This window comes from Salarias fasciatus, chromosome 11 (genome assembly GCF_902148845.1).
Source record: "Salarias fasciatus chromosome 11, fSalaFa1.1, whole genome shotgun sequence".
Lineage (NCBI taxonomy): Eukaryota > Metazoa > Chordata > Actinopteri > Blenniiformes > Blenniidae > Salarias > Salarias fasciatus.
In genome coordinates, this window is record NC_043755.1 from 32,206,575 (window position 1) to 32,231,047 (window position 24,473).

Consider the following 24,473-nt stretch of genomic DNA (forward strand, 5'->3'; position numbering starts at 1 on the left):
TCCTGATTGATGGTGAAAATAAAAGATGCTCCTGATTGAAATCAGCCTCTTTAAACCTTCCCAGCTTCTGTTTTCATCCTTCACACAGAAGCCCAGAAAGCCTCCCGTTCTACAGACGTGACCTTTGGCCTCATTATCTAATTCTTAGAAAGTCTTCGTTACAGATGTTCTGCAATGAATTTCTGTATTGTGAAACTGCTAAAAGAGAAACTGTTCAGCTTGAAGAGTCACTGCGAATGTCAAACGCGCACATTCCATCCATGGTCACGAGCTTTCAGTTCTGTGTTTCATCTGTTCTGAATCTTAAGATTAGACCTGTTTAGTTGCCTCTGAAGAATTTTATTTGGTGGAAAGAGACAAATGCGTCTTTTTGTGATGGGAAACATCACAGACCACAGGTTTGGCTTCTCGTCACGTAACTCCGAGTCGTGCTACAAGCTGAACAGTTTCAGGGTTCACACTGATAATCGTGATTAAAGTGGGACTGATTCGCTGGAGGACACACGGCTGGTGGAGGTGACGTATCGGATTCAGGAAAAATATTCAATTTTCACAAACGAGCCTGAAAATGTCAGATGTGGCAGAATGTGGCCCTCGTGGTGACGCTGGCGCCTCCTCCAACCTGCTCCGCCTCTCCCAACTTGCACCTTCTCCCCCAAACGGCTCCACCTCCCCCCGTCGGTAACGTCTTGCCCACCTGTTGCCATGGAGTCCGCTGCTGCTTCTGGCTTCACTCGTTTCAATTCAGCAATCTCTACTGGTTTCACTATGGTGTGTGTGTGTGAGCATGTGCAGTCATGTGCCAGCTTCCACCAGCATGCAATGTGTGTGTGTTTGTGTGTGTGAGGAATCAGGAGAGTGATAATCACTGTTGCTGTTGTTTTCATTTTTTGTGGCCTGCCTACTGCTGTTTCCCTTTCTGTATTAAAAAAAAGTCTTTTCTTTCACCTTCTGAGGCTGAAATGCCCTCTCACCCCCTCCTCATGTATTTATTTAGAGAAAGGGAAGGGCACCGAGGCCTTCCCCCACCCTCCACCCTGGGAAGGCTCCCCCACAATGCCGCTGTTTAACCCGTCTCAGCCGCCCAGAGGGGGGCGTTTGAAAAGGGCCTCGGCTGAGCCTCCGTCCCGGGCTGTTTATCAGCTGTGGCTGTGGTGTGTTGTTGTGGTTCTTCTATCCGTGTGGGAAACTATTTATTTATATTTTTGGAGTCATGGCATCAGACTTGGAATCCAGGAGCCAAATCAAGAAAACTTTTCACAGTCAGTGAATTGAAACAGGGAGTAGTTTGAACCTGAGATAGTTCAACAGAATATCATAATGCACCAATACGCCCACACACACACACACACACACACACACACACACACACACACACGTACAGTGATCTGCTTTATGCTTGAAGAGCTACAATCTAATCAAAAAACTTCAATAACTAAGGGCTTTTTCTTTCAACAGATTCCGCAATGTTTTCATGAAATATTATGAAATATAATTGATTTGTACTGAGATATAGCTTCCGTTAACACACCGCTCACATGCCTGTCCGGAAAACAAAGGAAACCGTCTGAGACGTGATTTGAGTTAAAGAAAATCTGGCACACTATTATCTTGACATTTTCATACTTCAAGAGAAATACTCTCAGAACTTTTCATAAAAAATCATTTGAATCTGCTTCACAAAGGCTCAATCTAAAATGGTCAGATCTTCAGACTTCGCCTGAACTCATCGAAACATGGTTGCAATTATTGTAAAAGCTTGAAATGACCTGAAACACTACTTGTCTGTAGTGCTGCGACTGCTAATGTGCACCGCGGCCGTGGTGAATAGTTCTGCACGTATGTGACTAGAAAGACAAAAAAAGCATGGATCTGCTGCGGCGCATGCTCAGCTGTGGGGTTTATTCAGAATATATGCTGACATAAATATTCTCAATAAGTTTTTGATTTTTCTTCATAAATTACAAGGTGACATGTTCACAGTTTATTATCACTGTGCATCACCGTGAAATGCAAACAAAACATCACAGCGTATGTACCGGAAAATGATTGGCTGTTAACGGAATTTTTTATTAAAAAAACTAAAACTAGCTGAATATAAAGACAAGCTTTATTTAATAACTTATAAATCGCTAAGCTATTTAAGTTAAAAAACCGAACATTTGGATGTTTAGTGTGTCCAAAACATCTATGTCCGAAGTGTCGATCCACCCACAGTTACAGAGTCTGAGTGTTTTCAAAAAGTTCCACTCACTAGTTCGCAAAAATTTGCATTTTCATTGACTCAGAGTGTCGCTGTGCTGCAAACAGACACCAAAAACACTACGAAAGTTTTATGTTTTCACTGAAAACATTGTGTAAACGGAGCCTTGGAATCGTCCAGCCACTGAGACTCGTGACCAACATTCATCTAACCTTCAACTCGTTAACCGAACATGATCATTCCTCAGACGTTGCTTTCATTTTCTGCAGAGGTCCAAATCTTTACAACGTGACTTTGAGGACTTCACACACACTTTACTGTCATTAAGGTGAAGATGTGAAAGTGTCCAGATCCCTACATGCATGGAAGTGAAAATGGCTTTGAAAGTGTCTATTAGAAGCCTGGGAAGCTGACAGATGCTCTGTGCATACAGGAATGTGTGTGTGTGTGTGTGTGTGTGTGTGTGTGTGTGTGTGGCTCCATTGTGCCAGTCGAGCATCCTGAATAAAACACACGAGTCAAGTTGAAAAATGCGTGGGAGGTGTGTGGAGGCTGGTCTCAGTCGGAACGCAGGAAGAAAAGGAAATTTAATTGTTTGCTCCGCCGCCACAAATCAATTTTCAAGCATGAACTGTTTACATTTTCAACTTTCCGTGTCGAAATGTTTTGCAGACCAATCTCGGATGCATCTGCAGCTTTTCTGCGGCACTGTCTGCGTACGCTGTTCAAACTGTCAGCGATTTGCCAGTGTGAGCTGGTCTGCTCGTGCTCGTGCTCGTGCTCGTGCTCGTGCTCGTGCTCGTGCTCGTGCGTCCAGCTGGACACAGGGAAGCGTCTCTGGAGGCCGTAAACATGCAGAGGCAGCAGGCTGCTTCCTGGTGGCGGCTGCCACCATATATGTGCTGTGAAGACAGTTTCTGTAACAGCTCACCAACTGCCATATTTAGAGTTTTCCACTTTATTGCCTTTGAGATTCCATTCAGACATCTGCATGAAAAGCTCTTGTTTTTCTGCGTTTGATAACTTAGGACTTCCATTATTTTCCACTCATACTGAAACCGGAATATGTAATTGGTCGACACAGATTGTCCTGCTTTGTTTTTACATTTTCTGTGCAAAATGTCTGCAGAGTGCTCCAGAGGAGCAGAATACCTGCTGTATATTCATATGTTTTAGGGGCCGTTTACAAAATGTGACACAACATTTTCAAGGGAAAACGCAAAACTTTTGGATGTCGGTTTGCACTTTTAAATGTCTGTTTAATTTTTTGACAACGGCTCCCCAGGTGGAACTTCAATGTCTCTGCTGTTGCCGTGGAGACAGACATCGTTTTCAGAACGCTGCTGTGTAAACGGGACACGTTTTCGCTTGAAATGAGTGAGTCTGCATCAGCTGCCAAGCTGGCAGTGAATGCTATGTCAAATTGTGAACAATCTCTGAAAATTAGAGGATACGAACAAAATAATGATCAGTATTGTGAACTCCAAATTGTTTTTAACTTGTTTTTTTACAATCCTCCTTACCTGATGGAACCCATCAAGTCCCATCATTTAGTAGAAGAAAGATGCTCTATAGTCTGGATGTTAGAGGAAGCAGATGCTCTATAATCTGGAGGTGTGAAGAAAATGCTCTGTGTTTTATGTTAATGATTGAAAAAAGCAGCAAACTTGCAGACAGCTCTTAAACACGCCATGAGGTAGAAATGCTAAAGAATCACAGGTACTGGTGTTAATATTACCATCAGTGAAACGTCACACTGCTTTAATTCCCACTGAAAGACTGAACGCTTGTGGACGTTGGGAGTTGGTGAGATTCGGCGTCAGGTGAAGTTGGAGCGTGCACCTCTGTGCGTTTTGCCACACAAAAACATCTGTCACGGCAGAGTGTATTTAATGACATCCTGGGGGAAGCAGTGGGGTGAACACCAGTCCCCGTTTCATTTACACTGGCTCAGAGTGTGAACTGTCCATGAAACTCCAGCCAATCTCACATCCTGCACTTCCTGCTCGCGGTTCGACTGTTCCTGTGTGGGAGCACCTGTAGATGAGCCACATCACTGTAGGGCTGCATTGTTTAGATATCTATTATATTTCATGGTAACTATTACACTGTAAAAGTACTGATGACTGAGTCACATGTAGAGTATTTACAAAAACGGGTATTTCTCAGTCTACGTTTTCAACTATTCAAAAAAAAATTTTAATTGGTGCAAACCTGCACAAAACCTCGTTAAGACCAACTCTGGGATTACTGCTATGACACCTCCTATATATCGGTGGTGGTGTAGTGATGCTAGCCAAACAGAACTCTCACGCGTCACACACATATTCACTTCTGTCTCATAATACTGTGGAGTGAAACCCCGTCTCCTCCTGTCTGCATGTAAAGATGGAGCTTCGCATGACTTCAGTAAGTCAACATAAAAAAACAGGTTTCATGAGGAACCGAAACTATTAACAACACTGGAGAGGAAAATGTTCTCTTTGGTGTTCAATTAGCTGAACTTTAATAAAAACCTAAACTCTTTACTTCAAAAACTAAAAACTAAGAAAAAAAAAAGTCAAACTACTGCGAAGTCATTTTCAAATTTGTAACTTCAACCAAGTGTCCACTCAATTAACAGATAACAGTCTTATTAAAACTATTTAGTAACTTACTCAAGCATTAATCAACAGGCTAAGACAACAACCAGAACACTTCTTTAACAGGCATTTTTAACAGACTTGGTGTATTTATGCAAAATGTATGAAATTAAAAGCACAACTACTTTAAAGTATTCTCAGAAAAGCTCAATTTATGAATGCGTGTGAGCTGAGAATCCTCACTCACTGAACCTGTAACTGGACTATGGAGAAAAACATGTGATACTGAAATTCAAAATAAATTCATCCAAAAGAGGAATTTCAAAGGATTCAAGTGTCCAAAGTGAGCTTTTCTTCTGACGAATGAAGCAGCTCTCGCTTTCATATTTGATGTAACGCTGAGTTTGGAGGAACTAATGGAAGAACTAGTTTCTGTCTTCCTGACAAGCATCTCGAAGTTTGGAGTTTTAGCAGACGAAGCCCAGTTTTTGAGTGTGTTCAGCTGAACCGAGCGGAGAGGGAAAACACTCACAGATGAAGGCAGAACCAGAGCAGAAGTGTTCTCATCACAGAGCGGTTCCACAACTGGAGAAACTTTTTCAGCCTGGACTCAAAAACACCTTGATTCTTACCTGAGTTTCTTCGTTTCCAGTTTTCATATCAGTTAGCATGTGTTCTTCTTCTACGGCAGGGGTGTCAAACTGCCTTCCTGGGGGGCCGCAGCCCTGCATGTTCTCCATGTCTCCCCGCTTCAACACACCTGAATCTCATGAAGATTCATGGCCAGGTCCAGCAGAAAGCCTGATAGCGAGCATCTTCACAATCAGCTGAGTTGATCTGCTGGCTTGCTGAAAGGCTGACAGTGAATGCTCTGACATTTTTAAACCATTTTTGGAAATTAAAGGTTGGGAACAAACTCTGAAATAATGGGTTTCCGTTCCCTGTCCTCCTCCCCATCGTCCAGGCTGATCCCGTCCTGAGGCGGGGTGACCGTTCGGGTCGACACAGACTGTACCGACAATAAAAGCAGCAGATAAGGAGTCTGCTGAAACTTCAGAGTGCATTTATATCTTCTTTAAAGTTACTGTCAATACTGACTCGTGTGATTCTGTTTCTGAGGGATGTTATGAAATCATGTTTAAATGTCCCACCTGCTGGGCGCTGTGGGAGTGATTCCTTGATTGAGTCCTCTCGTTTGAGAGGCTGTTACGGCATGGTTTGGTATTTCATTCAATACAGAGCAGCTAATCCATTTCCATGGCAACTGAGCCAACTGCTGTCAGTCCATCAAGGCCATGGGAGGAGTGAAAAGCTGCAGAAAGACCAAATCTCGTGATGATTGTCACTTTGCAGCAGCCATTATGCTTCATCTGTAATACGTGGTGATCGACAGGTGAACTTCTACTCTGCTGAGCTGAGCAAATAAGATCCTGATAATGAGAGTGTGTGTGGAGTTATTGGAATATAGTGATTAAAAAGTGCAAGCCAAGAAGCACACACACGACAAGGTTCGAATAAGCTGCGTTCAAAGCCATGCAGAGAGCCAACGGCAGGGAAAGAAAAGCAGGGAGGCCACACAGAGGAAAACACAGGATCCGTCCAGGTCATGTTAAAAAGGTTTATTTCAACAACTGTCTGAATCTCGTTTGTTTATTCTCTGTTCGAAGTCCCAAAAAAGTACAAAAAAAAAAAAAAAACAAGTACATCAAAGGATTAGAAATCACATCAATGAAAACCAAGACACATTGTGTTGCTTCTTTTAAATCAATCCAAGCAAAAAAAATGATTTTTTTTTTTCCCAATATTTATACATACTCACTGGATTAGTCAGACAAACATCAAAACCTCTCAGTAGCTTTATCTTCACTGTTTTCTTCTCTCAGTTTTTTTTTTTTTTTTTACAATGACGTTTTACGTACGTTTTAAACTTCTGTATGATTTCTTTCTTTTTACAAAATACACCAATGCAGGCAGGGGGAGGGTGTGTGTGTGTGTGTGTGTGTGTGTGTGTGTGTGTGTGGTGTGTGTGTGTGTGGTGTTTACACATAAGCGTGGTTATGTCATCTTTTCACAGTAAGTGTGTGTGTGTGTGTGTGTGTGTGTGTGTGTGTGTAGGTAAGAAAGATAAGGGGAAAGTAGAGTGACAGCAACGAGGGGGCGGGGCTGCAAAACAGGGGCGTGACTGGACTGGATGTCGGACGCGGGGGTGGGGTCAGGTGGGGTCGCGAGGCGGCGGCAGGGTGGGGCAGGAGGGGGGCGGGGTTACTTTCAGCTGGGGCAGTGACGACGGCGGCGGGTGACGGTGGTCGTGGTTTTTTTTTTTTTTTGTTTGTTTTTCTTTTCGTTTTTTTTTCGCAGCGACCGGCGGCCGCCCGGTGGCAGTGTTGCCGTGTCGGAGACGGTTGCAGACTGTTGACTGGCTGGTACGTTGGCAGGCTGGCTGGCTGGCTGGCTGGCTGGCTGGCTGGGTGGTTGTTTGGTTGGTTGGTTGGCTGACCGGTTGTTTTCGCAGGCTCCCAGGCGCCGGCGCACCCTGTGGTTTCTCGGTGTGGTGGTGTCGGGTTGCGGGGGGGGGGGGGGGGGGGTCGTGTTGATTTGTTTCACATCATGTTGTTCTGCAGTGAGTTTACCTCCGAGGAGTTCTCCTCGCCCAGGACCTTGTGGTTCTCGTGTTTGGGGGTCAGAGAGTTGTGGATGTTGAGGGAGTCGTCCTCCTTGGGCGGGGCCTTCACCGGGTCCTCCAGTTTGTTCTGGGAATTAGGATCATCCTACCCAGGAAGGGGTGGAGGTGGAGGGGTAGGAGTACAAAGCACAATTAGAACCGCGGACAGAGAATCACTCACACCGTCAGTTTTTAAACTTCACCCCATCAGGAACGAGTCCCTTTCACTTCTCTCATAACGGGTTATTCTACGATTCATATCTCTCGTCAACAAGCAGCGTCCGTCCAGTGGTCATTTTGAGAAACGGCTAAAAAGGTTCTGAGTCTGGAAACTGTTTGGACAAGTTTTACTAGTGGACCCTCTTAATATTAACACTAAACCACTTTATTGGCCATAACCAGAAATTATATGCAGCAATGTGATTTTAATTTCCAAAGAACACTCCAAGACCTGAATTTCTAATAAACAGAAGCTATTTTGCAAGTTTCTCTCTTACTCATTTTGCCATTTCAGGAGTGTTTATGGGGATTAAGTTGCGCATTTTAAAGTAATTTTGATAGTTCTGACATTGAAAGCATATTTGAACCATTATAAATTTACAATAAACACAATTATACTTCAAAACTGTTTAAACTGATCATACTTGTAAGAAGTTTTGTTTTCATGTCGTTTTGGTCGAGGAGACGCTGAGGTGAGCTGCATGAGCGACAACAACCCCACCCACCACCCACCCCCACCCCCACCCTCCTTCAGGCAAGACAGGAAGCAACATGCACATCAACATGCAAGACCCTCCCCAACAATACACCCCCCCAGTAATGGACAGTTATGGTCGCTCATGCAGAACGCCTCGTCTCCTCGGGTCCTCACCTGCAGCGTCGATCGAGTCCTCAAAAACAAAAGAGAAAGGAACAGAAGAAAGGGTGCACCTGCACCGGCTACCTGTGGTTACCACCATCATACACGCCCATGCAGTCGATAGGGAAGGGAACAAAAACGGCACTGCAGTTCAGTTCTTTTTTTTTTTTTGGTTTTGGTTTGGGAGGGGGTTTGAGGTTTAATCCATCTGAACTTAAATCAGGTCAGAGGGGGAAGAATCGATTGCAGAGTCCATTTTAGCTGTTTTCCTGCCTCTTATCGCCATTAATTTTGCATGGCGTCATCGACCCTGCCGCTAGGAGGCCTCCCGGGGCGTCAGCCGCAGCGACACACACCACACACACACACACACACACACACACACACACACACACACACACAGCACGGTCAGGCACACATCGCTCACACTCCCCGAGGCCAGTGCAGCTCACACACACATACACACACACACACACACACACACACCCTAATTGAATGTTTGATTTCAACGGCACTTTGAGGAAAAGGAAGAGCAGGGAGAGCATTTACCGGCTGGCTGCTGGCCTAGATTGTAACTTCGGGCAGGACGTGCGGATACGTCACTTCCATGGTTACGGGATAGGGGCCCTCTGTCCTCCCGTCAGCGTGAAACTGGAAAATGTTTGGCGTTTGTTGGGTTTCCATTGCACGGGTGGAGGGGTGCGGGCAGCGGGTGGGAGGCACGGAGTCACGAGGACTTTTGAGTGGGTGTCGTTTTGGGGGGGGGTGGGGGGTGGGAACAGAGATAAACAGGGTTCTGATGATGATGAAGATGATGGAGGCACATGGACGCTTCCTGGTGTCCTGCTTGGTTTTGAAGGTGACGTGTTGTAAACCTTTTCAATGGGCTCCGGTGTTTCAAATGAAATGGCTTCCCTGTTAAATGATGACCGTAACTGTCCTGACAAACACCGTTTACAATGAAGCTTCGAAGAGTTGGACTTTTTGTTAATCTTATTTATTAACGATGGCGGCTAAGGAAGTAGGTCACCATTTAACAGGGGAAACCAGTTCATCAGCAACTCACGGCGTTCACGGTGGATTTATCGCGATGGCTCGTAGAATCGCCGTCGTTCTGCCAGACCTGAGGGAGGAGTTATTTCCCCGCATGAAGTTTAAAATCTCTGAATCGCCTGTTTGAGCTCACAGCAAGTGAGGGAGATGCTGGACTTTCTTCACTTCTGGGGCCTCGTGCACAGACTGGGGACACATTATGGCTAGAAAACCATTCTGAAGTGAATTTTGCATAAAATGGGACCTTTAAAGGGGCGACACTAAGCGCTGAAGCCTGAGAGCTGTTGAAGGATTTAGTCTGAAGTGACCGGACTTCAGACTGTCTGTGTTGGAATGTGGCTTCATGAATCCCAGTGAGTGATAAACTTTGAACAGATAATAAAACACTCTGTGGTGCAGTGGTTTGAGTGGTTCCCCGCCTCAACGTGAAACTTCCCCGTGTTCGATTCCGGGCCTCAGGGAGTATTTCCTGTGTGGAGTTTGCACGTTCTCCCTGTGCCTGCTCCTGCTCCAGGCGCAGTAACATCAGTAAATGGCTCTTGCTTGTGATTGGACTGCAGCGACCAATAATAATCTTCTCTATAACGGACTCGGAGTTGGAGCGAGTGTGTTTGTGTTTGTGTGTTTCTCTTCCACTCTTTCCCCTCCAGCTCATTAACAATATTTGAGACTCACTGCACCTGTGTGTGTTTGCATTAGCCTCTTCTTATGCATGAGCACACTTCAAAAATCCAATATTTGAGCGTCTGCATAATTGTGCGCCCGTGATAAGAGACGTGCCTGTTTGTGTTTACTGACGGTTGTTTGACCGCTGTTTCCGTGTCTGACTCGGGACTCTTGCGCGGCGTCCCGAGGGCGGAGAGAGAGGAGGAGGCTGCACAGCTCGGCTGATTTCTAAAAGGATTTGCAGCTTAGTGACACTGAAGAGAGCAGAATTGATCTGGCACTGGACAGCTGTTGGACTCAGACCTCAAAGCAGGGTTTTTAACTTTCTGTGTTTTTTAACACAATTTTGGACATTTTCTTTTTTGAGTTTTATGAATGTTCGTATGTTTCACTATTTAAATATGAACTTATTCATATATTGTGCTAAATGAAGCTTTGTATACAATGGATATAAAGTATGCTTCTATACAATTACATGGACATATTCATGTGTATTATATGCCAGTGCTCTTTGCATGTTCAAGTAAAAAATGCACATTTATTTTAAAAACAATGTCCCTTTATTTTCAAATTTTGGATAACAACCGAAGCTGCAAACAACTGTTGACTGTCTTTTTCCTTTTGCAATCTTAATATCTCAATGAAGCTTTCAAATAATGTCTTCTTTCCTGACACAAAAACAGTGATGATGATATTTTTGCTTTGTCAGCTTCTGCAAGCACCACTACAACATTTTTTTCTTCTGCTGTTGCTTCTTTTTTGTGTTTAATATTTTTTTTCCATTATTATTTCAATTTCAATAAAATTCATTTTAATTTTGGAAGAAAGAAAAGGCCACATAAAAAGTAATGTCGCTGAATGTGTGTGTACCAGAGGTCTGAAAGTCAACAGAATTTAGAATAGAATTTGGGGACCACTGCGGTAAATGTCACCTTATTGGACGGCCACTTTATTTTCTTAGCAGTACAAATGTGAAAAGTCCTTTTCTTTCAAATATCCTATGAGTAGAAGTACATTTTCGTTTTTTAAGCTGCTGCTCCTTCTTGCAGAGATTTGGCTTTAAAAGAGTAGAATCACTGCATTGTTTTTCATTATATTTCTGAAATAAAGTTTGGTCCAGAAATGAGCGGATCGTGGTCAGTTTCGGATTTCAAGACCCGGATTCTTGAGGTGCTATAAAAAAGAAAAAGAACGCAAATTGCATAAAACGCGTAGTAAAAAATGTTATTTAGCGTCTATTTTAGAACTGAAGAGTGTTTTAATGTTCTTCCTTGCTGCGTTTCTGCTGTGCACAGTGTGGCTGGATCTGTAAATAATCTTCATTTCAGAGTAAATTTGTCTCCTCTGTAAACCGTTAATCTCTGGGTTCAGTTGGTCATAGTGGTGCTGCAAACTACTGACATATTTCACAGAACATGCCTGTTAGTGAGCAGTGATGATCTGAAAGCGTTTGAACGAGAAGCGAAGCGCTGCGGCGTTTTGACGTGAGTTAAGTCGTCCAGCCGAGCTCATTCAGTCGATGGAAATGCAATCCGCCCTGAAAACTCCGGCCGACTGGGTCGGGTCAATTCATTTTGGGTGCTGAATTTATTTAGTATTGACAGGAAACAATTCCATTTCACCGTTCGCTGCGGAGGCAGACGGAGCGGCTGGATCCTCATGAACGGCTGTGAAGGGGAGATTGAGGGACAAGTGGGGTTCAATCTTCCACCGTGAAGGAAACACAAAGCCTTCCATTACTGCTGGGAAACACACACGTGTGTGGTGTGGTGGTGTGTTGCTTTCTGTTCCCCACCTTTTCAGATGATTTTCATTCGGCCATTAAAGCCTTAGCGTGTGTGTGTGTGTGTGTGTGTGTGTGTGTGTGTGTGGTGTGTGTGTGTGTGTGTGTGTGTGTGCTGATATCGCAGCCTGTCTGGACTTGTGACAAGGACCTCAGAAGGTCAAGAGCTCCGTGCTGCAGGGTCTGATGCTGTTTTATAACTCTATATGATCCTGTTCCAGACTTTACCTTCAGGCTTTAAATCAGGGGTGTCAAACATATCTTACATCAAAGGTCACATTCAGCTCAGAAAAAGAAAAATAAAAAGCAAAGAAACATATTTTGCTATATTTTTGGGATGAGGAAGTAGGAGCGTGTTCTGAAAATGTCCATTTCTCCAGATGCAGATTTCCTCATTCTGTGGGTTTCATGTTTATCCTGGTTTAAGAGAGAAAACTAGTTACTACAGTTACAGTAACTAACCAGCCGACTGCTGTTCTCCGTCTTGATTCAGGTCCTCCTGAGACGTTTTCCCTCATGTTCTATTCACTCGTGGTTCCTGATGGTGTTCATGTTGATCGGGTTCCATCCTGGTTTTTCTCTTCAGGTTTTTGGTTTGTTCTTCTTAGTGTTTAATACTTCTTTAGTACTTGTGGTCGGTCAGCTGTCCTTGTTTTCTCCGTGTGCTCATTTCAACTTGTTAGGAAGAAAAAGGTCCTGAAACTGGTGAAATATATGTGGATTTCACTCAGAATTTTACTAGTTTAATACTCACTTCATGAAGCCACAAAAAAAAGGAAAGAAATCTGAATGTATTTTATAAAAGGATGTTCTTTTTCTCTGAATAGATTTTAATGTTTTACCAGCGTGGGAGCTGAGATGGTCTGCTACTTTACTTTAAATGATGTTTAATTCTAGATTTAATCAGCACAAGTGCATGCGGTTGCATAAACAGTTTGCATAACTGTCTCAGTTTCGATTCAGCAGCGATTCACTGTCGCTGTGAAATTGGCTCTTGATATTCCAGGATTTAATGACGGGAGAAATAATGAGCGACGGTGGAGGTCTCCTCAGTCGTAGGGTCACTCTCTGATGGGCTTTCTGGGTCCGCGTATTGAGGTGATATAATGGGGGAGGGCTCGGACTGATTCACTGAGACTTGAAGAGGGTGACTGACAGGGGCCACAGGAACAATGAGAGCTGCTTGGGAAGGTGAGAGAGACGAGGGGGGCAGTCGGGACTTTTCGGTATCTGGATTTTGGTCTTACCTCGCAGTCGGACTCCTCTTTGGTCTTACACTCCCAGGTGTATCTGCTCATGGTTTTCTGAGGGGAGGGGGACGGGGCAAAGGGTTATACTCCTCAAAACCCAACAAGGCATCCTCAGAGAAAGACAGACCGGGACGGACAGATAAAGGAAGAGGGTGAGGTGGACAGAGAGACGGAGAGATAAAGTGGCAGGAGAGAGGAGAGGCAGACAGATAAAACAGACAGAGAGAGACGGAGAGCAGCCGGAGGGGAGAAGTCGGCTGATATTCCCAGCTGGCTGCAGAAACAGAGCCTCAGTATCACCACAGAACACACAGCCTTCTGCAGAGGTTCTCCGCCAGACGCCGGGCTGTTAGTTTGGAAAGGGCATCGGGGGTTATTCGCTTCATTGGAAGGTACATTTTTGGGTTTATTTGGGGGGGGGGACTAGCAGGTTGTTTTGGTTTTTGGTTGGAGGATGCTTAACATGGAAATGATGAGTTTTGTAAGAGATTGGGAAATTTACTAGAGAGTAAATCTGGGTTGAATAGTAGTTGGAAATATTATAGAACAAATGGACAGGAAGTGCAACTTTTAGACCAAACAGACCGTGGGATGGTGTTCCAATCTGACATAATATTTCACAAGCAGATTAAAATTAGCTGCATAAACCACAGGCGGATTGCATTATGTGAGCTATAACTGGACAGAAATCTGAGCCAAACTGGCATCTGGTATTGGTTTCATATGAACTTTAATTTAGGATTCTCTTCAAAACAGAATGTTGGGTCAACTTGACTATAAAACATCCGCAGATTAACCGTTTTTTGAGAAATATGTAATATACAGTAAATATCAGACGATGCCAACTGTGAAAGACAGGCTGAAAATGAGCTCAATACAGTTCAATAGTACCCCTAATGAGCTAAGTATTATTTTATTCTAGTTACATACTGCCAAATATAACACACCACTGTCATTTCAAGGCAGCTCTACAGCCAGTATAATGTGAAGCATATGGGTCCCAACACAGAACCCTGTGGAACTCCAAGTTTAACTTTAGAGTCATGAACACGAACGAAGTGGAACCTGTCTGATAGATAAGACTGGAAAAGGTTTAGTGCTGAACCTTTAATCCAGATCATAATCACCATCATATATCTGAAAATAAACCATTTATTTACAAATACTACTCAACCCAGTGGATGAGAGGGGATTTTGGGGAGTTTGACATTTGGTTGTGTGAGATAGGAGGATGAATTTCAGCAATGTTATTACATTATGAAGATGAGATTGATTTTTTTGAGGTCTATTTAGGGATTTATGGGATATCAGTGTGATGAAGATGAGATTTAGTTGTAGTTATGATGAGAGGGTCACACACTCTGGGCTCTAAAGACTCAATTTACACTGTTGAACGGAACGAAAGGAGACTGAGGAGGAGAACTGCTACACACGGTCCAGTCAGAAAAGAGAACAAAACTACTGATGGAGTTGTTAGAGGGTGGTACCACATCCTAAGCAGACTCAAAATTTGAAAAATAAAACAAAAACAAAGAAACAAAGTCTATTCCCGTTGTAGCACTACGACTACCCATGCTGCTACAACTCCAGCGTTAGCGCTACCGGCTACCCATGCTTCCGTAGCGAGGCACCGGTCGCTTCTTCAGGTGGCAGCGAGACGTTGCATCTCAGATGTTTATCCTGATGAATCCACACAGATACCCCAGCACCTGGTTAGCTTACCTGCTCATGACATCAAACCCAGTTTTGTGTGGTTTTAAACAGCCCCCCCCCCCCCCCACCCTCCCACCCACTTTCAGGATAAACAGGTCAGGCAGGCATATCGTTAGACATACAGATCTGGAAACGGAAAGCGTTAAGCAGAGCTGCGGAGGCTGACATGGCCACCGTGTGGCGCATGTGAGCGACAGAGCAGGCATGCCATGTCACACCGCGCTCAGAGCGAAGGCAGGTGAGGAAGAGGTGGGATGGGGAGGGGTCGCGGCGAGGACGTTTGAGCTTAGAGCGGCTCGGTAGCGTCTGCACGCAGAGGACAGTCCATAAATGTTCACCCTGCATGGATTCAGGGGGAATTTAACCTCTGACCCCGGCTGTGTTGGTGCCCAGACTCACCCGGAGCTGATTTATGCAACGTCTGGTCTGCGTCAGGACACACAATGAGACGTTTACAGAATCCCGCTGCGTGGAAACAGATTACAGAAACCATGTGGGGTCTGCTTACAGTAAATAAATACCTATGAGTTGACGGACGTTTCACCTTGAAATCAAGGTTTTCCATGGACGTTTCAAGACTTTATCCAATCAGTAAAGCGATAAACCAGCAAACTGAATCAATAATCACAGTGAAACTACAAGGCCTGACAGTCTGTGTGTTGCCACGGTAACTGGCTGCAAGGACCCAGTCTTCTTTTGGATATTTGTTTCTGCCAATCCAAACTCATCCTCCCTCCAGTCATTTCACACATTTCACTGGAGCCTTTTCTTTTTCATGAGTAACTTCTTTAACATGCTGCTTCGTATCAAATCACATCAGAATGTTCTGATCTCCAGGTTTTATCAGGAGCCTGTTCCAGGACATAAAAATCTTCTGCAGCGCATGTCATTCAGGACCAAAAAGCGTTACACTGTCACCTTCCCCTCGGGATCATGAACCCACCTTGGTGTTTGTTTTGCAAGTGTTTCTCCTCTAAATACATAGGAAGTCTGCATTTATCTGCTTGTTTCTGCTCTCTGACTAGAAATCATGCACAAAGCTATTGTAGGAGTTTGATTATTTTTCAGTTGAACTGCACTTGAATGTAAAGTTAATAAGTAAATAATTAATGATAAATCGGCTTTAATACTCAATTATCAACTTAAAAAATCAAAAAAACGTGTATAAAATCTGCAGTACGGTGCTCATTTATGGACTTCCATCGCCTTTTCCCTCCCATCAGATTTAGGAAAAACCGGTGCCTTCCTCGCCTTGGGACCCCGCCCATCCCTTCCCCCCCCCCCCGCGCTGCACACCTCGGAGCCGCGGAGAATACTCATGCCCATGCATTTGGAGGGGGAGTCGAGGGGCCCGGGCAGGGTTTTTTTGCAGGGGGGGATGCAGAAAAAGGGGTGAGAGAGAGGCGAGAACCACGTTACCTGACAGATAATGTTATCATAGTAAGCCAATGCACGGGCATGAGGGACGTTAGGAGGGGTGTCGCACAGTTCCTACATTTGGGTGGGAGCCCTCAGCGATGGTGGACAGCGAGAAATTATCATTGTGCTGCTCCGATGAAGGCCGGTACTTACTGCTGGGCGCCGGAGGACGGAGAGGGGGAGGAGGGAGAGAAAGATGAAGGAAAGTTAGAGCGGTTTAAGGACAAGAAATGGAGCCAAGAAAGGAGGGAGAAAGAGAGAGAGGAAGACACCGGTGATATTTTGGAGCCAAGCAGCGAGGGCAGAAGAAATTGAATGTAGGACAACCAGCAGAAAAAAAGAAAGGAGAAGAGATTTAGGAAGGATCCAGAAGTTAGAAAAGGAAAAAGAAGGAAAGATAAAGTGGGAGGAAGAGAAGAGGGGCGAGGTGACGAGAACAAATCCAAATGAGGAAGGTTGAGGGACGGTTAAAGGAAAACAACAGGAGAACAGGTGAGGAAAGAGAAAAGGCAAATTGAGAAAGATTTCATAGCAGAGGAAAAGAAAAAAGAAGACGGGATCATCAGAGACATAGTAGGAGGGGGAGGAAAAAGCAAGAGAGCAGCATTAGTGAGACAGCAAGATTCTGAACTGCAAAACAGAATTTAAAGAAACGTTTCATCTGTGATGCAACACGGCGTATAAACACAACATACTGCACGCAAGGTTATCCGGAGAACGTCTCAAGCAGAGAAAATGAAATGTTTCACCTTTCTAATGAGGTTTCTGTGTCTTCAACAGACGATAAACTACCTCAGGTTTCAATAAGTTCATCTAATGTCTCCATGTTTGAAAAAAAAAATGCAGCCAAACTGCATGAAGATGATGTTTTCAGATAAATTACTCTGCACCGAGATGGACTATTTTTAACTGGAAAGAATCTGACTCTAAATTAGCCAAGTTAACTATCTTCCACCCAGCGACGGAGGATTGATCAGGAGTGAAATGTGGCTTTTAGAGCAGGAGAAAGAGATCCAAGAAACAGAGAAACTATCAAAAACACAAACAAAAAGTAAACAGAACTTTTGTGTTTTTAATTTTTTCACCCTTTACATTCACGTCTCCATGGAAACATACAGAAGCTACAGTTTGTTGTTTTGTCAAACCATCCATCCACCCCAACATCCTCCCTTTGCGTATTAGAAGGTTTTATCGCACTAACATCTTCCTTCTTCTCGACTCAATTTCCAAGAAAATTCGAGGTTGTTCACACGGCGATATGTGAGATATCAGCAAACCGTTGCTCAGTGACTACTTCTAAAACTCATTTTACTGATCAAATAACATAAAAGTGATCAAATTTATATCTAAATTTGAATTTTATGAAGGCAAAAACTCTTTTTTTAACAATTGTCATTTTAATTCTGCAAACTGCTTACTGTCAATTTTCCCTGCAGAGAAACAGCTCTGTTCATATCGAAGCCCCACCTGGTCATGTGGTGGTTATGTGGCGGTGTTACAGCGCCACCACTGACCAGGTACAGCACTGTCAGGCATTTCCAGTGCTCTCGTGTGTATAGAGGCAGCTTCAGGTGGTTCAAAAAAAAAAAAAAATCACAGAAAGGCTTCTTTGGACAACAGATTCGAACCTGGAATATCTAATATCCACTATCTTCATGTGAGCAGGGTTTATGACATACACTGCAACCGGCCACCAGGGGGCGAGTGAGACACTCCAGGCATTTACAACTTGTCCAGTCAGCTGTCTTTATATATAAACTTCATAACTAAATAAAATAAAATGTACTTTGCAGTTTTAGATTACCTTTAAGGTTTATGACAGCTGTAAAAAACCGTCGCTTTAACTTTAAAACCCACCAGGAAATTAAAAATCTCTTGAATGAAGGAGCGCGCTCTTCTTTCTTCTTCCTCGCTCTTTATCTGGACCGAGATGTTTCATCTGATCGCGACTGCGGCAGAGAAACACTGCGACTGCAATTACCAGCAGCAGATGGGGGAGTGTGGGAGTCTCATGTATTCATGAGCCTTGTCAGCAGCAGCGCACACACTCACCACACACACACACACACACACACACACACCACACACACACACAACACACACACACACTCCTGTGAATGTGTCACGCTGAGCCTTTTTTTCCTCTGTAACCGCCCTCTCTTCTTCCTCTTTCACTTTCTCTTTCCTCCTCCTCCCCCCTTCCCCCCTCCATCTCATCCTGCCCTCCTTTTTTTCTTCTTCCCTCCACTCCTCTAATCTCTCCTCCACCACCTTCTTCCTCCTCCTCTTGGATGTCTTTCGGCCGACCACTTGATGAGGCGGTGTTGTCTCTCTCGGAGCTGCTCGCACCCCTCAGGTCGCACAGCTGTATGTAGGTCAACCCCGCCTCCCTCCCTCCATCCACCCCCACCTCCTCTGCTCAGACTGCCCTACTTTCAGCTGGATCCAGAGAACCAATGACATCACCCTTTTCTCCCCCCCCCCCCCCCCCCCCCCTCCATCGTTACTGCGTCGCTCTCCCTCCTCGCCATCATCTTCATCGTCCATAATCTCCTCCACCATGACTGGCACCGTAACCTTTCCTCCGCGCAGCTAAAAATAAACCCGGTCGGCGCGGGATCCGGCGGTGGAGCCTTCGGTCCTTCGGTTCACATTTGCATCCGAGATGCTGGATCGCCGCCGCCGCCGCTCTGTTGCCATGGAAAGCACCGCCGAAACACCGGCGCACACGGGCGAAGCAACACTGAAACAACCCCCACCCTGCCTGATACACTCAGTCCCCCGTCGCTCTCCGTCGCTCCCATCGCTTCATGCTTCCTCTGCGATGGCTTCGTTTTATCATGTGGAATGAAAATCTTTCACTCTGATGAATGAAGATCAGCACTGACAGAAAGACCAACTGTCCTGCTGTGAGCGACAGACAGCTTGATGAGTCTCCATTTCTCTTCTGTGGTGTCTGTGTTATGGCGTACTGTTAACACTCTCACTGCACACTGAGGATATCGCTGAATGAATCAAACCTTGGTTTTTGTTCCTCTACGTGTGTGGGTTTATTTGATTTAATTTTTCTCCTCCGGGTAGTCAGATCTACTCCCACAGTCCAAAAACCTGTTGGAGGTTAACAGGCGACGGTAAACCCGCCTGCAGGTGTGACTTCTGTCACTCGTAGTTAAGACTGGTTAATGGTGAATACAATTCTATTGAATTTGGTACAAATACCATCAAAAACAACCGATTTTTCAAGGCACTTTCAGGGAGAAACGTCCCAATAATTCCACATGAGCAAGTAGAAGAGATGGAGAAAGAAAAAACTCTCTTTTAACGGAAAGAAGCCTGCAGAACCAGACTCAGAGGAGGAGGAACCTGCAGAACCAGACTCAGAGGAGGAGGAACCTGCAGAACCAGACCTCTACAGAACCACAGCAAGCTCCACCAGCTGAGCCACCGCTCTCCCGTCGGCGGTTCAGCTCTCGGTCTGTGGTGGAAAAACCCTCAGTAAGGGAAGTCCATTGACCATCTCGCCTTATCCATGAGCTGAACGTCTCTGTCTTCGTCCTGTGACGACCTGATGGCGGAATATACTGGCTTTGTATCAAGTCATCTTCACCACCTTGAAACCGAAAGTTGGATCAAGTGACCGTGAAGGTGAACAAATGCACAGAAGATCAGAAAAGGCCGCCGTCATGCTAAAGAACAGTTTAGGAAATACAACTGTCTTAATTACTACAGAAAGTCCAGATTCTGCTGCGGTCAGTACAACAACGTCTCTGCTTTGGTTCCAGACTATGATTTGTGTCTTTCAGAGGGTTCTCATGTTCTCCCTGTTTGCTTTCTCCCTGATATTGGAATTTCCTCATTCAGTCTGATGACCATGAGTGTCTCACCACTTTGAAGCAGCACAGAGAAGGATGGATGCAGCATTTTGTCTCATTGCTCTCATGTAAATGTTGGGAAACGTCTCTTTAAAGACGTCCGTCTGCAGCAGGTTAATATTGCGTCCTGTTCCTTTGGAGCACACAGACGTCGTCTCTCCCTCCTGCCTCCCTCATTCGTCTTGTCGTCCCCATCAGCTCTCGGCGCCCCCTCCTACCTCCTCCTACATTCCTTCAGTCCGACCCCCCCCCCCCCCCACACACACACACACACACCCCTCCCTCAGACTGTCCTTGTCTGTCTTTGCATTGTCACCCCTCCCCCTCCCCTCTTACCTCCTCTCTCCCTCTGTACCGTTTATCTGCCTCCGTCTCTGACATTGCATTTCTAATCCCCCTAATTCGTGATCTTTCCGACAAACTGTGTGAAGATGGAAGCCGATACGTTTAAAAACCCAGAAGGTCGTCCAACAATACCTTCACCGGCGCTCCTCAGATCTCTGCAGATGTTACCAAACATCTGGATGATAATATTTCCAGATGCAGCACGATAAAAACTAATAACCTTCTTCTCATTTTGGGACACCCTTCACTGTCTAGATAGGAGGAGACTGAATGTATATTGATGGAGCGTGTCTGAAAAATGACAGTAACAGATGTTCGTTTTCGGCGACGGACTGAAATTTTCCACAGGATGTTTCAGCGAACAGGTAGCCTGTGATCAGCGCGGCTGAATGTCACCACTGGATCGTTTTTGTCACGTGAAAGTAGAAGGACTTTAAAGCAGGTTGCTGTTAAAAGCAATGGCAAAAATAAAACATCTCCTACTCAGTTCAGTGCTTGGGCTTTCTGTGTGCCTGCAGTTTGCATGTTCTCCCTGAGGTTTTTTCCAGGTGTTCCTGTAGTCCCATCACAATACATGCATATTAGGTGCTGAACTTGTTAAAAAAAAAAAAAAAAGCTCCCAAGGTGAAACTTTTAGGCAACTCTCTGATTCCATTTTCTCACAACAACATCAACGAGTCCAATCCTTCAACCCGGAGCGGCTCCATCACTCTGAGTCACTCCTCGCGCGTCAGTCATTCTTCTTTCAGGACGTTGCTGTGAGACGTGAGGCGTTATTGTTGAGAGAAATGTTTCCTGCACATCCACAGCCGCTCCATCCCCACCTCCCCCCGACTCTGCCAGGGACACATGCTGCTGTTTACTCCACCTGCATTGCCTCATTTCAGGTTTTCAGCTGCTGATGTTCCACCAAACTTTCTGTCAGCGTCGACAGCTTGATCGTTTCAGAACATCTTGATGAAAATATTTAAATTGGAGCTTATTTAAATTACTTCACCGTATCCTAAACATGAAGCAGGTGCAGCTCATCTTGAACTAAAGTGAAATCAGAGCATCTCAAACACACATTTTATTTATATTGGTCATATTTCAGTAAATCTTCTGCTAAACTGTTTAGTTTTTTTTGTTGTTGTTGTTTCTTCCAGGCCTGTTTTACAGTCTGTTCTCCCTCCATCGACCGTCCCGCCGCCGTCACTCTCTGAACTTCACAGAAACGCGAGCCGGGGCGGCAGTTTGGCCCCCGAGGCGGCACCGGCCAGAGAAACACAGCTTTCTGGTTCAATCTTTAACATTGACGGTGTGAGTAATGTACCGCCGCTGAGACCCGCCGTCTGCTGGGGAAGCCGTAATAAATCAGCCGCAGCCGCCTCAGAGAAAAGCAGTAAATGCTTCAGTCTTTCGGCTTCGTTTGATCAATTCTCCAAACTTTTTAAAGCAACTAATTAATTGACTGATTGAAGGATGTGTGTGGAGTCTGGACACATCAGGTAGAAACAAGACGCACCTTGATTAAAAAAGAATCTTGTTCAATTGCAAACAAAGAAGAAAATATGAATTGTTTACATTATTCAAAAATCTAATGAGCAGGGGACAAGAGTGGAGTGGAGAGTTGGGTCTACCTGGCGCTATGAATCCTGGGATACATGAGGCTGCGACACACACCATGAAGATGCTTTAAAAACCCGTCCGACAGAACCTCACCTGCGCTTGCGCAGCTTCTTGTTCTCGGTCTTGAGGACGTGGAGCTTCTTGGCGAAGCAGACGACGATCATGAAGAGCAGCAGGACCACCAGAGCCGAGGCGCCCACCGCCAGGCACATCACACCTGGAACTCGGTCACCACCGACTCGCAGCGCGCCCCCTTGTGCCAGATGTAGTCCTGGACGTTGCACCTGGGGGAGCAGAGGCAAAACGTGAGACGACCGAAGCAAAGCTCTGAGCTCCAGAGGAAAACAAAGTGATCCAACACCGCAGTCACTGATTCAGAGCGTGCTTTTTTCTGTCAACCACGCCTGGTTTGAAGGCCTCGCTGTGAAAGTTCAGTCTGGATATGAAAAGCTGGGATTTCCCTTCTGCTTGTCATTAAACCACTTTGGTGTGAAACAAAACTCCTCACGTGTCAAAAATAAAAAAATTAAATAAAAAAAGCAGCTTCTTCAGCTGTGTACAACGTGTGCATGTTACATAAATCTTTACAGCCACTGAAGTCATCTTCTGCACCGTCGCCTGCAGGGTCTGAGTGACGCTCTGTTCAAAAAGAAAAAGAAAAAATCTCACATCCTCACTTTTGTTTGACTGAAAATAGAGAGTGAAAAGCAAAAAAACAGCCCGGGGTGATTTTCCAGCTATAAACACACACACACACACACACACACACACACACACCACACACACACACACCCACACAGAAAAACATTAGCGTTTACAACATCTAACTCAATACATATGTGCATCCATGTTTAAATGTACGTCATGTGCACATATGTGGACAAACACACACATGAAAACACCACACAGTGGCCATCTGAGGCCCAGACTCCCTCCACGGCTGCTTGGCAGGGTACGGTGTCCGCCGGGGGACATAAACGGCGAGGCAGATGGCCTTGTCTACACACTGTTTGGCGTGTAAAATGACAAAATACATCTCAGCACTTAATGAGGCCGTAACGCTGCCGCCTCACAGTCACATGAGCGGGAGAAATGTGTGTGTGTGTGTGTGTGTGTGACCAGAGGACCCATTAAATAGATCTCAGTGAATCTGGCTTTGGAGACGTGGCTGCAGACGGTTTGGCTGATTGTCTTAACCTTGCAGCCAAAGCTATATGAATTGTTGGGGTTAGGTTGTGTTAATCTGCATTCTCCTTCAAAGTCGCATGAGAGGAATGATTTGACTCGAATCTGCAGAAAGTAGGAAATTTCCAACACGAGTTTTACGATTTCACTTCAAACCTCGTCTAAGCAGGACTTCAAGCAGAAATGTTACGGTTGCTTTGACTATCATCACCGTGCATCGACACAGTGATGATAGCATGAGGAACAAAGGCAGATGTGATGCAGTGTCAGCTACAGGGAGTAAGAGGATCTGTCTGTAGAGGAGGATGGGGTGGATGGACGGATCACTAACAGACAACAATCTAAGAAATTAGGTTTAATGCGGCTGTGGAAGATACTTTCATTAAAGACTTTATTTATAAATCAAGCAATTTTAAGACTTATTACTTCATGAGAACAACATGTTTTGCCACACAATGTCAATTTAGACTGAATCCGAAGAGAAACTGCACACCCATGCAAAGGGGTTGTACTTTACAAACAGGACCATTCAAATCAGGGTTTTGTCTGTTAGCAGGACATTAATCTGCTGGAAATATCACAACATGAGAGGAGCTCGGTATCAAAGTCTGAGGTCCAACAAAGAAAAAGTCTTCAATGAAAAGTGACGGAGAGCCAGCTGATAAAACGCCTTTCACCACACTGGCAGCAGAGTCTCTGAAAGACTGTGTCGACCTGCTCCTCTCCTTCATGTGTCTCACAAACAAATGAACCCATAAACATCTCAAACCTTTAGATCTGCAGCTGATCACTTTTGTGTAGAACATGAATCTTTTAGCCCTCCTAGACTTCAGTGCAGTGTGATGCATATTAATGAAAACAAATCGATGTGTGTCCTGTCAGTGGAGGAGCCTGTCTGTCTGCAGCGTCACGTTTGCAGCCCTTTTAGAAACAGTCTCAAGCATCATGTACAACGACCACGACGTTATGATGGACGCTTCGATGATCAGATGTGTAAATAAAGCTTCTGCTGCCTCAGCTCTTCTTCAGAATCCTACAAGTGTTTGTTTTGTATTTCACCTCCATCACGATCTGCTGACTGTTGAGTCATGTTCTGCTGCAGTTGGGTTGTTTGCTGAGCGACTGTAGGTATGAGCCGTGTGGCATCCTGATTCGGCTGTTGAGGAATTTATAACAGAGTCAGGAGATTATTACTGAAATCCACCCAGACTCACGGTGTCTCAACACTATAAAAGCCACTATGGATTTTAGTTTCGTCATGACTGCTCATCTT

The 24,473-nt window shown here is 44.9% G+C and overlaps 1 protein-coding gene across 1 annotated transcript; it reads right to left on the minus strand.

Annotated features, from left to right (window-relative positions):
• Positions 1-6,583: 6,583 nt before the first annotated feature.
• On the minus strand, positions 6,584-23,051 carry LOC115397260 (chondroitin sulfate proteoglycan 5-like). The gene is given in 6 exon segments (XM_030103489.1): positions 6,584-7,553; positions 13,056-13,112; positions 16,267-16,342; positions 22,109-22,230; positions 22,233-22,299; positions 22,972-23,051. Coding segments are annotated over 6 exon segments (570 nt in total). The 3' UTR covers positions 6,584-7,385.
• Between the last annotated feature and the right edge of the window lie 1,422 nt (positions 23,052-24,473).